At 30.7% G+C, this 17,040-nt stretch overlaps 2 protein-coding genes across 3 annotated transcripts; one reads left to right on the plus strand and one right to left on the minus strand.

The window, feature by feature from the left end:
* Positions 1–330: 330 nt before the first annotated feature.
* Positions 331–4,639, plus strand: LOC123260307 (solute carrier family 35 member C2). 2 transcript variants are annotated; one of them, XM_044721322.1, is made up of 8 exons: positions 331–508; positions 612–664; positions 745–1,099; positions 1,565–1,779; positions 3,476–3,548; positions 3,620–3,872; positions 3,976–4,151; positions 4,226–4,639. In XM_044721322.1, exons 3-8 carry the CDS (start codon positions 890–892, stop codon positions 4,571–4,573), a joined length of 1,275 nt encoding a protein of 424 aa, XP_044577257.1. In that variant the 5' UTR covers positions 331–508; positions 612–664; positions 745–889; the 3' UTR covers positions 4,574–4,639. The 2 variants fall into 2 exon arrangements, with proteins under 2 accessions (XP_044577257.1, XP_044577256.1); XM_044721321.1 differs by having other exon boundaries at positions 331–664.
* A 3,206-nt stretch (positions 4,640–7,845) lies between these two features.
* Positions 7,846–16,027, minus strand: LOC123260306 (protein Jumonji). Its single transcript, XM_044721319.1, has 7 exons — positions 15,983–16,027; positions 15,668–15,890; positions 15,397–15,566; positions 9,537–14,425; positions 9,377–9,475; positions 8,346–8,648; positions 7,846–8,258 (listed from the first exon to the last, which is right to left on the minus strand). The coding sequence occupies exons 2-7, from the start codon at positions 15,751–15,753 to the stop codon at positions 8,169–8,171; spliced, it is 5,637 nt and encodes a 1,878-aa protein (XP_044577254.1). The 5' UTR covers positions 15,754–15,890; positions 15,983–16,027; the 3' UTR covers positions 7,846–8,168.
* Between the last annotated feature and the right edge of the window lie 1,013 nt (positions 16,028–17,040).

The following is a 17,040-nucleotide window of genomic DNA, read 5'->3' on the forward strand; positions in this document are numbered from 1 at the left end:
TTTATCAGATATTTAATAATTTTTAGAATTTTTTTTAAAATAAATTATGGCAAAAAAATGAAATTTAAAAAAAATCATAAATGCAATTTTTCTAAAATAATTATTCAGAAAAAATTTGATTATTAAATAAAATTAAAAAATTATCAAGTGACTAGAAGAAATTAAAAAAAATTAAAAATACTATTTTTTTAAAATAATTTTTTAGAACAAATTTATTTGTTAAAAAATTATCAAGTGACTGCTAACTTTAATGTCATTTAATTTTCACATGTGAATTTTTTTTCATTATAATTTAATTGTTATAAAATTATAAATAAATTTCTTTTGTCAGCCAACTTCAGTGCGTGTCTTAAGAAAATAATTTCAAGTAATATAATTCCACATGCGTCACCTTATATATGGCGGTGTATAATGTAGATTATCACGTTCTAAACTCAGTGTGTGTGTTGTGTGTAAACGAAGGATAATACATACTGACATAATATATAAATATTTGTATTTTTAATGAGTAATTTATTTTTATAGTTTTTATCTGTTTACATAAAAAATTTCAATTTTTTAAAACATTTACATGTAACAAAATAACTACATCAAAATATATGATTCTAAAGGTTATGTTTACATTTACCTGACGTCAACACCGTATGTTAAACGAAACTGAAAGGTAAATTAATACAATGTGTAATTAATTAATTAAAATAAGCAGCTATATCGTTAATAAATTATTTATATTTTTTATTTTAGGAGAAAGTTGATAATAAGTGAAAAAAATGTGGATTTAATAAATAAAAAACAAATAATACTAACGAAGGATCTGATGTTTATCTTGTGATTTTCAATATAAATTAATGATTAATAATTATCAATAATACTCATAAATAAATTTAATATGCCAATTTCGGATGTCAAATATGAAGCAGCTCGAGATGAACCGGAACCGCTGGATTGTTATTTACAACACGCACAGGAATATCAAACGACGTCTAAAGCTCCGAAAAGTTTTTGGAATATATTTGGACGATCTTTAGTTTTAGTCGGTTCATATTTTATATTATCTGTAGGATTAACATATTTTCAACAATGGTTTCTTAAAGACCATGTAAGTACAAATTCATTTTATGAAAATTAAGTTAGTCGACATCTAAAAATTTTTTGAATTTTTTTTTATTGAAAAAATTATGAAAAAATTTCATTTGTAAAAAACTGAAAGTGCAATTTTTAAAAAATATTTTTTGTTTTAATTTAATTATTGAAAAAAAAAATCAAAAAATTAAAAATGCCGGCTAACTTTAATATTATATTAATTTTTGAGTGAAATTAGCAGACACAACAATTTTTTTTAACTAAGTTAGAACTAAAAAAATACAAAAAATTGCATACATTTTTTAAAATTTTTTCACATGTGAAATTAAAAAAAAATTTTTTTATTAAATTTTTCAATAAGAAAAATTCTGAAAATTGTCAGATGTCTGCTAACTTTATTTTCATATTAATTTTATTTAATTTTGAGCTACTGAAAGATTGCTAAAAATTAATAATTTATTATTAACGACTCCAATTGCAGAATTTCCATTATCCATTAAGTGTTGTAATGTGTCATTTACTAGTCAAATTATTTTTATCAGCGTTTATAAGAAACGTCAAATCATACAAACGAGGACAGCAGCAAGTGCGTTTATCATGGCAAAGTATCTTATCAGCTTTAGCGCCACCGGGAATAGCCAGTGGACTTGATGTCGGTTTTTCAAACTGGGCACTTTCAACTATTTCCTTATCATTGTAAATAATTATAATTTACTCATATCAAGTATTATATCGACGTTCTAATTAGTAAATTGTCTAACTCCATTTTAGAGAATCTTCTATTCATACGAAAAAAACAATTAGTTCAAAATTTATTATCACTTTAAAAAACCATTTAATATCGTTATTATCTAATAGAGATATAATATTTAGGTTTGAATCTTTCAAATAATTTATAATTCAATTATGGCTACATCAAAATGTTAAAAAATCACCCTCTAAAAAATGAGGAGTTAGACAAATTGCTAATTAGACCGTCGATATTATGCACTGAAAAAAAAAAAAATTAACTTGATTCAAGAGAAAAATTCTTGAACCAAGAATATAATTTCGATATTATAAATTCCCAGAGTTTAAGCATTTTTAAAAGTAAAGTATTCGACTTTTTTATGTTACGTGAGATTGAAGGAAAACAGTAATTTGATTCTGATTTTGTTTTTACAATTTTTGTCTTGAGACTACTTTTATTTATTTTCATTTCTGTGCTTTTCTTGGATATTATTCTGATAAGAAAAAAAAAATATGCTCCTTAAATTCTAAATTCTATCAATATGAATTTATTTATTAAACAATACTATTATAAATGTGAATATATCGCGTGCTTAATGCCAAAAGGGCGTATAAAAAATTTTTTTTTGTCATTCTTTCTAGAATCGCTCGAAAGATCTGCAGAAAAAAAATTTTTGACGTTCTAACGCCAAAAAGGCATATCTTAAGATATACGCCCTTTTGGCTTTAGGACATTGTCGGTCTAAAATCAAAAGGGCGTATAAAAAAAAATTAGGATTTTTCAAAATTTCGAAAAATAGTCTTCAAAATTGTCCGGAGAAGGTTTGTATAAAAAAAATTTTTAAAAAGTCAACATTTTCGATGGTAGTAACTTTAAATTTTCATCATCTTGGACAGACCAATGATTAAAAAAGCATATGAATTAAAAATTTTTTCGCGTACTAAAATGTTCATATTTTTTATAAATTTCTTTTTTTATCAGACGAAAATGTAAAAGATGCACGTATAGAAGGTGCAGGAATTGTACCCCAATAAACTTTCCGTATTTTAATATTAGTTTTTTCTAGTATTTTTTAACTTCGAATTATTATAATTTCTTGCTCGCTATAGCTGCAATAAAAGATATATTTTTGTTTAATTGTATACTTTAAGCGCGAGCGTAGGTATGCTCTACTCGCCTAAAAATTCAAACCACCGATTCCGTTGCGTTAAATTGGTGTTAAAATCCATAATATGTATGTATAGAATGAAAAACACCTTAACGGGAAGTTAAAAAGTATACGCCCTTTTGGCTTTGGAAATTTTTTTTTCATTTTTAGGCTTAGAACATGTTTACAAAACTATTGGCACCAAAAAAAAAAATTATACGCCCTTTTGGTTTTGCAAAGCCAAAAGGGCGTATAACTTTTTATACGTCCTTTTGGCATTAGGCACGCGGTATAATATTTGTGTATTTTGTTAATTTATGAGGCCTTGGCATAACTTTTTGATAAATAAATAAATAAAAATAAATTTTGAAAAGGATAATTGTCTTGAATCAAGACAAAAAATTCTTGAATCAAGTAATAATTGCCTTAAATCAAGAATTTTTCTACTCAAATCAAGAATATCAAGTTAAAGAACATTGTTTTTTCTGTATGCCTCATTGTATTTAATATTTTAGATACACAATGACCAAATCGACGAGTATTATATTTATTCTTGGATTTTCGTTGGTTTTTAATCTAGAAAAAAAGGTCAGTTTTTATTCTCACTTTTTATTAGAACAAAAAATAAAAATAATTACTGATAAAAATCCATTTTTCAGTCATGGTCATTAATGGGAGTTGTTATTATGATATCAGGTGGATTAATAATGTTTACATACAAGTCAACGCAGTTTGTTGTTGCTGGTTTTATTTTATGTTTATTGGCATCTTTTGCCAGTGGTCTACGATGGACAATGGCTCAATTAATAATGCAAAAATCTAAATTGGGTATCAAAAGTCCTATTGATATGATGTATTATATGCAGTCGTGGATGTTGTTAGCTATTTTTCCTATGGCTTTGTGGTTTGAAAGTAACTTTAATTTCTTTATAAAATAGAATTTTTTTATTTCTCATTTAATTGTTTAAAATAATTGTTTTTTTTTTTTTTTCTTTAATTTTTACTACGTATTTAGGTGCAAATATGTTCTATAATATTCAAAAAATAGATTGGAGTCAGCCACATCAAGTTTTGTGGACGATAACTGCTGTCTTTATTGGTGCTATACTAGCTTTTAATATGGAAATAATGGAATTTATGGTAGTTACGTATACTTCTAGTCTTACTTTATCCATTTTGAGTATTTTAAAGGTAAAAATTAATCATCATATTTATAAATTATATAAATAATAATTAATAAATTAATAAAAATATTTTTGTATTAGGAAATTTGTATATTAGTACTAGCCTTTGCGTTTAAAGGCGACCAAATAAGCCGTATCAACTTCTTCGGATTATTGATGTGCCTTGGTGGTATCGTGTTACATGTAATGCAAAAAATACTGACGAACAAAAAAGAGATTCAAGAAAATCTTGAATTACATTCCAATTCAATGACCACAGTCGGATCTGTTGAAGAGGACATGGATACAAACATGCCACTGTTGACCGAGAGATCTACATCTCTTACGAATTTGTTGAACTCAAATTTTAGTACAGACGATGACGATGATAAAGAAAAAGATGACAGCTCAGAAGTTCTTTTCAATATTTTACAACGACGTGAGCCGTAAATTTTTATCGCCATTTTTTAAGGATTTATTTTATTTAAACTCATGCCATCTTTAAAGTTTTATTATAGACAATAGATATTATATTTTATAAACAGCAGTCTTAAATATTTTTTTTTTTTTTTTTTTTTTTTTATTTTAACCCCGCTTTTCAGACTTCTGTCTTGATGGGGGTCCGGCCGAGACCGGAAGGGGACTCCAGGCTGATCGGTACATTAAGTTTGGCAAAATAAGTTTGGCGGTATTAGATACTTTTTCAGCCTGGAGAGTAATGCGGCGATGGGCCGACTTTGGGGAAATTGCACGCATTTGCCTGTGCCCCACCGGTAGCACAGGGCTTGGGGAAACCATCGAAAAACCCAAACCTGTACAGCCCGGCGTGAGTTACGAGCACCGATGTTCACTGAAAATTAAATTTCAGCTCACACCGGGATTCGAACCCACGCCTCACCAAGTCCTAAGCAAGCATGACAAGCATTATACCGCTTAGCCATGGGACTGGCTCAGCAGTCTTAAATATGAATTTATTTATTTTTAAAAGTTTTACGGAAAAATGTTGAATTTACAAATTGTTATTGCATAAAAAAAAAAAGTAATTTATTATTTTTATTAAAAAAAAATTTTTTTTCAAATCAATTACTATTTTTTTAAGGGGCACAACCAGTGTGAAATTTTCAAAAAATTTATTTTTTATTAATTATTTATTTTTTTTCATATTTCGATAAATTATACCTTTAAAAATAACATATTAAAATTTCAAATCGATATCTCAAATAGTTTTTGAGTTACAGCCATTTAAAGAGCCAAGCGACACAAAAATTTTTTTGCTAATATTTTGTTGAATTTAAGTTGAGAATTATTAATTTTTGATTTCTTGTTAAATAAAATTTACCAAAAAGTCAACAATTTTTTATGTGACGCTTGGGGAGTAACCGCTCGGCAGTTAGAATAGGATCCCAAGCGTCACAAAAAAAAATGTTGACTTTTTGGGAGATTTTATTTAACAAGAAGTCAGAAATTTATAATTGTCACGTTAAATTTAACAAAACATTAACAAAAAAAAGTTTGTGCCGCTTGGGATCATTTTATTTTTAAACGCGTTTTTCTCGAAACAGCATTTTTCAAATTTGTTGGAGTGATTACTCAAAGACGAATGATCCGATCACTACCAATTTTTTTTCTGTATGTTCTGTATATAATTCTCTATACAATGACCCTCCAGTTTTTTGATCTGATCAAAAATCGAATTTCGGCAGGCCAAAATTTTGGGTAAAATTCAACTTTTTGATATTTTTTTTCGACCGAAGGTCATTGTACAGACAATATCTTCTAGTTTAACGAGAATTTTTTTTTCGGTTTTATCCATGGAGAAGGCCAGAATCACTACAACAGTGAAGGACCTTTTTAGTAGATTTCATAGAAATCTAACTATTGCATTGATCCTCATGACGGAACTTTTGAAAAATTTTGCTATATTTCGACTCAGCTCGTCAAGCGGATTCAGAAAATGCATATGGTTCAAAAGTTTACATATGTATTTATATGTGTTTGGGCATTTCCTGAGATATTTCGGGTTGAGAGAATTCATTTAATTATTTATAGTATTTTTAACAGGAGATTTAATTGGGCACTTCCGGCCAAATTTTGAATTTTCACCGGAAATGCCCAAACTAAGCTTCTGTTAAAAAATTCTATGAAAATCAAATACATCGTCTCACACCAAAATATCTCAGGAAATGCCCAAACGCAGCCCCTGTTAAAAGCGGAACTCAAAATTCCAATTTTAAAAGGTTCTCCACGGGAGTTACATTTTGGCACACCCTAATAAATATATATATATATATATATATATCCGATATAATCGGCATTGTCTCTTCTCTAACTTCCGTAATTCTATACGGATCTCAATAAAACGTAACATCCTTATTCTGAGGACGATTTCCGAGGTTAAGTTCTAAGATGAGCCAAATCTGTCGATTAGTTTAGAAATGAGAGCAATTCAAAAATTTTCAAAAATTGCAAAAAATTTTCACTTTTACCTTATTTCCGTGCAATAACAATGGAACGCGACATCCTATCGGATTTCTGTAAATTGAATTTGAAAACTTATTTAATAAGCTTCAATTTGTCTACTTATTCATTTCTCCAAATTAAATAGTTTAGAAATAATAGCAATTCAAAAATTTTCAAAAATCGCAAAAATTTTCACTTTTACCATATTTTCGTGCAATTACAATTGAACGCGATATCTTATCAAAATTCTATAAATGGCATCTGAAAGCTTATTAAGTAAGCTTTAATTTGTGTACCTCATTATCAGTCTAGGCCAAAAATCACCTGCTTTCTCAGACAGATTTAATGAAATTTTACTTTCGCATTCGTTTTGACGTCATTGTTGTTTAATTAAACAGAAATTTTTTTTTTTTTTCGTATGCAACCCTAGTAGTATTTTTATTATTCATCATGAAATCTACTTCCATTTCGACTGCCGAATGGCCTTTTTTTTTTAGCGCCGTCAGAGATCGCGTGTAACTCGGAAAATATTTAATTTTTTTCTTCAAAAATTCAACTGTATATTCTTAAAATATGTATTAATATACCCTTAAAGTTTTAAAACAATTTATACAGAAGTTTTCTTTATTTTAATTCCCAAAAATCGCCTTTTTTTTAGGCTGTCACACTGGTTGTGCCCCGTAATTAAAAATTTATAACTTCAAATATGTCCGCGCACAAAGTATCTCTACAACTTTGTATAAATTAAAAGAAGTAAATCATAATTTAAATACTTAATATTAAGACTTGAATACGTAATTATAAATTTAAATGGATAAACAAAAAATTCAGTTTTTTTTTTTTTTATTAAATAATGTTTATCTTCTTTAATTTCATCTAGACTATTTCAATAAATATAAATTGCTTTTTTTTATAAAATAATACAATTAATTGCGAATTGATTAGTGTGTATGTGCAATCGAGTTGTTAAAATATGAAAACATTAATTATAAATAATATCAGATAACGTAGAGTTTTTTTAATGATAAATAAACTTAAAATAAGTGATGTTAGGTATAATTATAAATTAGTAATTATAAGTAAGTCAAAAAAAAATTATCTACGTAATCAAAGTCCAGAATTGAGTATAATTTTTACTTAACATATTTAAGAAAACTAAAAATCAATTATTGGACTAATTAATTAATAATAATTTACCAATTGTCAAGTATCATATATTTAATAGTTTTAAATAATAGATTTATAAAAATTTTGTATCAACAAAAACATTCCAATTTGCACTTAAAATATTTTGGCACTAATTTATATATTTTTTCTTCATAACTGCGATTGCTTAAAATATCAAAATATTGTCTGCACTTTGATAAAATTGTATTGCTACTGTGATACATTGTGAATAATTTTATGTAAGTAATGAGATAAAAATCAATAGCCTTATTGTGATTAACGATATGAATATAAATATAAAGAATAATTGAAATAAATAAATAATTAATAATAGATCTCTGGAAAGCATATTATTAAGTTAAATAAAATAATAATTACCATCTAAATTGCTTTAAGTAAATCGTTAAATAATAATAAATTACAGTCTAGCTTGTCGAGTTTGATTAGTTCTTTTAGATTTGGCTTCAATTTTATCCTCCAGTTTGTGAATCAATTCGTCTAACTCGTCCTAACAAATAGTCAAATAAATTAATATATATTATTTTATAATTAATAATTATTACTAAAAAGAACAATGATTAATTTTTTAACTTACCTCACTATACGTATACTTCAAAGTACAATGTTTAAGTACTTGTTTTTTACGTCCTATCAATTGTAATCCATGAGGAAGACAGTAAACACCATCGTCTTGAGAATTATTAACTAAAGAAACAAACAAAGTAGCGCGACAATTTTCACACTCGTAATCGTCTTCATCTTCAGAAAATTTCTGTCCTTTTTTACGTTTACCGCTACCAGGTAATGGTAATTTTTCCTTATTATTCAATCCATAATATTCTAATTGTTGACGATAGTTTAATTCTCGCTCTCGTATTTTTGTAACAACCGGTAAAATCTAAAAAAAAAAAAAAATTTATTTTAATAAATTATTAAAAAAAAAATGGAAATACAATAGGTACTAAAGTTAAACAGACATTAAAAATTTTTTTTTAATTTTATAACAACGAAATTATTATAAAAAAAATGTAATAAAAATTTCCACATGTGGAAATTAAAAAAAATTATCAGTGGAAATTTTTAAAAGTATTTTTATTATTTTAATTGATTTTTTATAAAAATTTTTAAAATTTACTTCAGTATCATCTATATTATTAAGAGAATAAGAACAATAGAGAATAGTCAGTCAATTATGATAAATATTTAGGCTGCATAATTAAAAAATGACCTTGTATCTTGCGAACTATTGACATTTATAAAGATATAAGCTCATTCCGATGTTATATTCATCAAGACCTTTCATTTGAGTACCCACATCAATTTTTCATATATATATATATATATATATATATATATATATATATATATATATATATATTACATATATGTATATATGAAAAATATACTAAAAATGCATGTGGGTATTCAAATGAAAGCTCTTGATGAGTGTAACATCGGGATGAGCTTATATCTATATAAATATCAATAGTTAAGAAAATACAGTGCAATTTAACAAAAGTCATTATTTAATAAAGCAAAATTTTACTTATTTGTAGTTCAAAAGTCACGGCAGTCACATAGTGACTGCAAGATTGCTAATATAATAGAATTAAAGTAAATATTTACCTGTTTCAATACATCTACATGAGATCTAGTATCATTAATAATACTAAAAAGTAACCGTTCAAATGAGAACATTGATGGTTCACAGCTATCTTGAAGATCCTATAAAAAAATCAATAAATAAATAATTTTATAAAATATTCCACAACTCCCTCAAAATTACCTTAAATATTTGTTCAGCATGTTCAAGCCACGTAGTCTGTGCAAAGTAAACACTTTCCGAGACAACATACCCCGTACAAATACTGGAAGTGAATGCTTTAGGAAAAACAACAATAAATTGTCCAGGTTCTTGAACAGTCTTACACAAAGGAACACCATTGCTAACCAGCATCTCCGGCGGCACCATAGCAGTGTCAGACGGCAGCCAGATAGTTTTATTTTTACAAAACCTCGGTACCATCTTCGACAAAGCTTCTCGGAAGTTATTACTATGCTCATCAGGAATTCCGTACCAGATTTTTTTAGCACCAGTGTGTAAATATTCGATCCAAGGCAAGCCGTGGGGATCGCGGTACCAGCAGCAAGCACTGAAAAGCATACCAACATGAAGCGTGGGGACAGTGACACCCATCAGCGGACCCAAAGCTCTCAGGACCGAGCCGTTGCTGTTAGTCAAGACCTTGAGGTTCCAAGGATGTCTTGCAAAAGGACTGTTTTTAGCAACAGAGAACCCAAACCCACGGCCACTCGAGTCGATGCTTGCAGAGTGAACGCAAACATGTCGCTTGCGCTCAGACACGTGTTTCCAAAAAGCGGCTTCAACTTCACAAGCAGAAGCTCCATCAGCTTCAATCCCACTCTGGTTTTCCGAGAACCACATGCGCTGAGTGTTCCGCGCAATCCTGTAGAAAGCGTTTAAGGGCATGTTTCTACCCTTGACAATACACTCCTCAGTTTCATCAGAACTGTCCTCGTCTTCATCATCATCATTGTCACTCGACAGCGTACTATTGAGTCTCTGCAGTGCTTTGCTCTCGCGTTTTCTCCACTCAGCCTCCACTTCATCGAACAACTTCTCGCGCTCATTCGTCGACAACGTGTCGTAGGGCAATAAATACTTGCAATAAATATCATCGAGCTTAGTGACACGATCCTGAGCAGATTTCGGAATTTTCATTCCATCCGCGACTTTCTGCCACTTTTTTTTCTCAATCACTTCTTTCAGTCCTCCCAAACTCTGAACAGTTTGATACAAATGCGGCAAGTCTACCTCCATACCTCCAATCCAGGGCGGTTGATTTAAAGTGATGCTCTGAGTGGCCAAATATTTTTTAATTGCCATCATTTCTTTGACATTTGGACCCCAACGATGAAGCATGCGATGAATATACTGATTGTAAGCCGTGAATCTCATATCATCCGACACTTTACACTCAGGCTTGAAATTAGAAGGCGGTACAACCCGGCAAATTCCATATTTCTCCGCAATAGGTCTTATTTTATCAATATACTCAAGCGGATCCTGAAAATCTTTCTCAGAAGGATAAAAAGTCGGAGCGTCTACTAACCTTGCTTCACCTTTCTCCTCCATTTTCGGGAAAAACTTCAACTTATCAGCCATCTCAGCGTTCTTCTTAGCCTTAGCAGAAAGTTTTCTGGCAACTTTAGGCGCATCTGCTGAACTTTTACGCTCACGAGTTGCTTTAGGAGACTTAGGAATTTTTTCCGCTACGCCAGTTTGCTTAGTAACTTCTTGCGAAGCCTCATTAGGTTTTATCGGTGACAAATTGGACGTCGAAGTTGAAGTAGACGTAGACGTGGACCTTGAAGTAGAAGCTACAGGATCACTATCAGTCGGCGGAGTTCGAGCAGTAGGTTGAACAGTCCCCACAGGTGGACACCTCGCAACAGCCATCGGAGGCTTGGTGACCAACTGTGCTCTCAACAGCACTCGCTGATTAGGTCCCGTAGGTCCCTCCGTGCCCAATTTAACAGCCACTCCTTGTATCAACGGCTGGCCTTGCGCCAAATTGGGACCACTCCTCGCGACAGTTTGCAAGGGAATGTAAAATACATGCGCATCGTTTTCATCTTCATTCTCATTTGTGTTCTCAGTTTGTGTTGAGATTTCCGTGCTGCGTTGAACCAGTTGGCTCTCTTCAGCGCCCTGGGTCTGCAAATCTTGAGACTGGTCGTCAAAATTCACCTGAACGGCTATTGATGCACTGCAATTGACATTATTCCACACACTGGGAATTTTTCCCAGCGGAACTACCTGCACATTAGACATGTTCCGAAACGTACCAGGTATTTGATAGCTACCACTCGGTTCCTTGATTTTATCTCCAGTTACAAAAGATTTAGCTTCAACATCTTCACTGCTTGTGCCAACGCTTTTTGACTTGCTTCCACATTTATCCTCTTTTTCAGTAGACTTACCAGAAGCTCGTGCGTTTCCGTCCTCGCTTTCTGCTCTCGACACATCCAAGTCGGAGGAACCAGAAGCCCCGGATTTGCTGTCGCGCTGCTTCCGCCTGAACGGAGTGTTGACCGGAGCTTCAGTGTCGCTCTCAAATGCATAAACACTGCTCTCATTTTCTGGAGAAAAAGCATTGATACTCGGAATAGCTGTCTTGCGTTCCTTAACCTTGGGCAGAAATGTTTTGCGTACCACTGACTTCTTATCAGGAGATTTTTTCTCAGGAGATCCCTCAACAGAAGTAGTCCCGTCAGCTCTAGAGCTTACATCACTGTCTTCGCAAACAGTATCTTTATTCACAGCACAAGCTGTTGCAGTAGTCTTAGCAATTCTTCCCTTAATAATTTCCTTAATATCAGCATTTATTTTATTCCTGTTAGTCGTGGGTACAAGACTCACTGGAGAAGACAAATTAGCAATTCCAGCACCTACAATAGTCCCCGCATTGACAAGCGTAGCAGCTCTAACTGCGTTATTCAGACGTTCTTGCGTCAAAGATCTCTCGGCCATTTTAGCAATCGCGACATTCACTGGTCTCACCAGATGCTGAATCCGACTCGGAATCGATAAATGATTCATATCGTTCTTACTCTTAGGAACTTCATAAGTAAAATTACTAACAGTCTCCATCTCAGCTTTACTCTCTTCTTTCGCCATAGAACTTTCATTCAGCCACTTTTCAATTTGCTCTGTCGACATATTAACCCGCTCTTTTCGCCCCAACGGCGAGGAAGTTATCAGTGGAATATTAATAACAGGCGCTACTACCGGAGGATTTAAATTTTCAACGCGATTTAATTTTTTATCAGGCTCTGAAATACTTGCTTGAGACGACAGCGATCCGACAACAGGTACATGACTCGACAGAGATTCTTTCTGCTCAGATTTAACCTCCCCATCATTAACAACCAAAGAACCTTCAGTTTTACCAACTTTTTCTCTAGTTTCAGAAGTAACTGTTTTCAAAGCACTCAATTTTTTATTAACTTCCTCCGAAGCTATTAAATTCACACTTAGACTATTGCGCGAATTAATTAACTTTGTGATCGGCTTACTCGTGAATCCTCGAAAAGATTCTTCATCATCCGACCCTTTGATATCTTTCTCAACTTTTTCCTTCCCAACGTCCTTTTTTACAACTTTATTATCTTTTTCAACTTTCTCATCCTTATCTTCTTTTTTCTTCTTAACTTTACTCACACTAGAATCTTCATCTACTTTCTCCTCCTTGCTCTTTTTCTCATTAGGTTTCTTCTCCTTCTCCTTCTCCTTCTCCTCCTTCTCCTTGATTTTTTCCACCGGTGAACCAGTGACCTCTCGCTTGCGCCTGACCCAAGTTTTGTTTTTTTTAGCCGAAACAACCGGCGAATCTATCTTCTGCGGAGAATTTCTTGAAGATGATCTAAGACTGCGGGTAACTGGCTTCACCGTGGGCACACTGCTACTGCTTCGTCTAGTCATCCTTCTAGCTCTAGTACTTTCTTCAGAACTAACAGACTCTTCTTCGCTCTCAGAAATCTCCTGAACCTTGACAGCTTTTTTATTCTTAGCTACAGCCTTCTCTTTGCCTTTATCTCCCCCAGGATTTGATTTACTACTCGTTACTTCTTTCTTATCTTTATTTTTATCTTTATCCTTATCCTTATCCTTATCTTTATCTTTATCTTTATCCTTTCCTTTATCCTTTTCTTTCACCAACTTCTTAACTTTAACTTTAGCTTCAGTCTCAACAAGACGTCTAGTGTTCGGTAACTCTGGATAACTATCAACAGACAAATTATCATCATTATCTAAATCAGGACTAACTAATTTCCTACTCAATATCTCCATATAAACAGCAGCAGCTTCTTTAGTCTTCCTAGAAGGCCTCTGAGTTGAAGACTGTTGATGAGCAACTGCAGCAGCCGTAGTTGTTACTTCTCTACAAGACCGAGTGACTCGTCTCGACTCTGGCTTATTCGTTCCTGCATTCTTCTTTATGCTCTTAATCGTGCGTTTTATCTGCTGAGTAAGCTTCACGTCCGACTTATTGTCCTCGGAAGAAGATTCTGAGCTCGAGGATTCACTACTCGGTTCTTTTACCACGGCTCTCTTCTTGGCCGTTCCCTTGGACGCTATAATCATCTTCGTTTTTCCAAAAGCCTTGAACGGCTTCTCCAAGGTCGTGTTGCTCCGCAGGCAGTGTCTCTTGGGTTCAACTCGTGAAAATTTACGGGGTGCTAATTTGTGAACAGTCTTCAGCATAGGCCTGCCTACGGTAGACCGTGTTCTTATAACGCAAGTCTTCTTTAATTTATTTTCAATCCTCTGCTTCGCCAGACGTTGCTCCTGGTACTTTTTCTTCAAAGCTTGGATCGTCGAGGTCGCTGATTTGTATTTATTTATCGGCTTTGGGATCTCTGTCGCTACTTTTTTACGTGTTGGCTCGGTTACTTTTGTTGCTCCAGTTGGTTTAGCACCTGTACTTTGATTCGTTACTGCTTTTGATCCTACTCCAGATGTACTCGGTGTCGGTGTAAATGTTGAATTACTTGTACTATTTAATTTTTTTGATGTTGTTTTTGATTCTGGTTTGTCTTTCTTTAACCCGGCATTAAAAAAATCTAAACTTGGTGGTAATATTGACGTTCCTGTGAATAATTATTTTTTTTTTAATAACTTAAAAAAAAATATAATACAATAACACTGAAGTTGACAGACATTAGAAATTTTTTTTTTTTATTTTATAGCAATGAAATTTTTAAAAGTATTTTTATTATTCTAATAGATTTGTAATAAAAATTTTTAAAATTGACTGAACTTCAGTATTATATAATACAATGGACTCTCGATAACTCGAACTTCAAGGGAAGTGATGAAAACTTCGAGTTAACAAGTTTTCGACTTAACAAGATGGTCAAAACTTGTAAATAAACCAAAAAAATAAAGAAAACAGTTGATTTGCAAGAAAATAAATTAGAGAAAAAAATATACATTACAAACAAGAATATAAGAAGCATTAAAAATTCCTATAGGAATTTAGATTTGATTGCTATAAGCTTGGACAATTCGGAGAAAAACGTCTTTATATTTTACTACTTTCGACTTATAGAGTTTCACTTTTAATTAAAATTCAAGTTATAGAGTATAAATATCCTTTATCGATACTGGAAAGGAAACGATACTAAGTTCAAGTTACACTAAGAAAAAAAAAGTGCTACTCTTGAGAACATTTTCTTGTCACAAGAATATATATTCTTGATAATTTTCAAGAATATATTTTCTTGTCTCAAGAATTGATTGAATTATTTTTTGTTTAATTTAAGTGAACCTATTCATTTGTTAATCTATCAAAATCAATGCCAATATTTTATTATCATGATATAGATATTCTTTTGTCAAAAAAACAAAATTTATTTTATTAAACGATCCTTGAGCCGAGAAATTTTTTTCTGGACAAAAAAAATTTTTTTTTCAGTGTACGGAGTCTAAATATTTCGAGATATCGCGTATTTAAGAGTTCAGCGGAAGGGAAACAAATTTTTTTCGAGTTACTGAAGATTTTGACTTGACAAATTTCAAGTTACCGAGAATCCACTGTCATTTATAAACAATACAATACCTCGAAAACAAAGAAATGTTAAAAAATCTTCAGTATTAGGACGTTTGTGCGTTATCAACTCAGTGACTTTACTGGGTTTAGGTTTTTCTTTTTCTTTAACTAAAGTTTGAGGAGAAGTAAATAAAGTGGCTGCTCCTTGGGCGAATTTCCTTTGAGCGTGAACTTTAGCTCTAAAAAAATAATCAATCATAATAAATTACACGCTCCAAATTACTATAATAATTACTGACCCAGTAATATTTAAATAAGTAAATAAAAAAAAAGTGAATACCTTTTGGGAGACTCAGAAAGTGGATCCATAAGATCAACCAGGTCACCAACTTTCCTTTTCCTCTTGTCGTTTCTACTCAGCACCATTTTCGCTTCAATAAAAATCTAGAATAAAATAAATCCGACTCCGATTTTCAGCAAAATAATATAATTTCAATATTACAATTGCTTCTAAGTAATTAGCACATTATTTATTTAATATTTGCAAACTGCACTCCGTTCCACTAAAAAGAAAACCAACAAACATAAACCAGTGATAAAAAAACTCCGATTAAATTCTAAATCTTCTTTAAAAGTTAATATAAATTATACATACCAATAAAATTATTTACAAATGAATAATTTAAATCATCTGCTATTTATCCAGTATAATTAATTATTTATAAATACTATGTACAATTTTGTATACATATATATATATTTATATTTATATATCTATCTATATATATATTTTTATATGGCACTCATTTCTATCCTGCTTTTTGTATCCACACTCTCTATATATAAATGCGAGTACACACATGTGTATATTAATTATATCGTACAAAAATCGATTTCTCAGAAGGTTCATTCACGCTATATGCATTTACAACAATACAATACACATTTACATACATGTAAATATATATAACCTATACAGAAATTTATTAATGCATATTTTATCCGACAGGTGTCATTAGTATTTTTTTCTAACCTCATTTCCCGATTCAAAATAATATTAATAGAAGAAAAATAAATCACCTGTGAAGATATATGTTAAAAAAAATTTTTATAAAAATAAATTAGCCGATCTAAAAGTTTTTATGATTTGTTTTGTGAAAAAATTATTACAAAAAAATTTTTTTCATTTGTTAAAAACTTCAAAAACTATAAAGGCAATTTTTTAGTTTTAATTTAATAAATTAAGCAAAATAAAAAAATCAAAAATATCGATGACACTAAAGTTAGCAAACGTCTAAAAATTTTTCATTTTTTTTTATTAATTAAATTACAACTAAAAAAATATTTCTAAAAAATTACACTTATAGTTTTTCAAGTTTTTTATGGATCACAATTTTATTTTTTTTTAATTTTTTTACAATCATTTTTTCAATAAAAAAAATTCTAAAAATTTTTAAATGTCGGCTAACTTAATTTTCATGTTGTTCATAATAATAAAGTTAGCCGACATTTTTAATCTTTTTATTTTGCTTAATTTATTAATTTATAACTAAAAAATATTTTTTTTTAATTGCACTGATAGTTTTTGAAGTTTTTAACAAATGAAAAAATTTTTTTTTCATTTTTTCATGATAATTCTTTAATAAAAAAAATCATATAAATTTTTAGATGTCGGATAATTTTATTTTCATTAGTTTTCAAGTTTTTTACATG

The sequence above is a fragment of the Cotesia glomerata genome, linkage group LG3, assembly GCF_020080835.1.
Source record: "Cotesia glomerata isolate CgM1 linkage group LG3, MPM_Cglom_v2.3, whole genome shotgun sequence".
NCBI classification, from domain to species: domain Eukaryota; kingdom Metazoa; phylum Arthropoda; class Insecta; order Hymenoptera; family Braconidae; genus Cotesia; species Cotesia glomerata.

What these genes read in the sequence shown, in the direction of transcription:
- LOC123260306 (XM_044721319.1), bottom strand. Translation starts at nt 15,753, where the DNA reads ATGGTGCTGAGTAGAAACGACAAGAGGAAAAGGAAAGTTGGTGACCTG. An exon ending in AACATTTCTTTGTTTTCGAG is followed by an intron (nt 14,426 to 15,396) that starts GTATTGTATTGT and finishes AATTATTCACAG; the next exon opens with GAACGTCAATATTACCACCA. An exon ending in ATGTAGATGTATTGAAACAG is followed by an intron (nt 8,649 to 9,376) that starts GTAAATATTTAC and finishes TTTTTTTTTTAG; the next exon opens with ATTTTACCGGTTGTTACAAA.
- LOC123260307 (XM_044721321.1), top strand. Translation starts at nt 890, where the DNA reads ATGCCAATTTCGGATGTCAAATATGAAGCAGCTCGAGATGAACCGGAA. An exon ending in TCAACTATTTCCTTATCATT is followed by an intron (nt 1,780 to 3,475) that starts GTAAATAATTAT and finishes TTAATATTTTAG; the next exon opens with ATACACAATGACCAAATCGA. An exon ending in CCATTTTGAGTATTTTAAAG is followed by an intron (nt 4,152 to 4,225) that starts GTAAAAATTAAT and finishes TTTTTGTATTAG; the next exon opens with GAAATTTGTATATTAGTACT.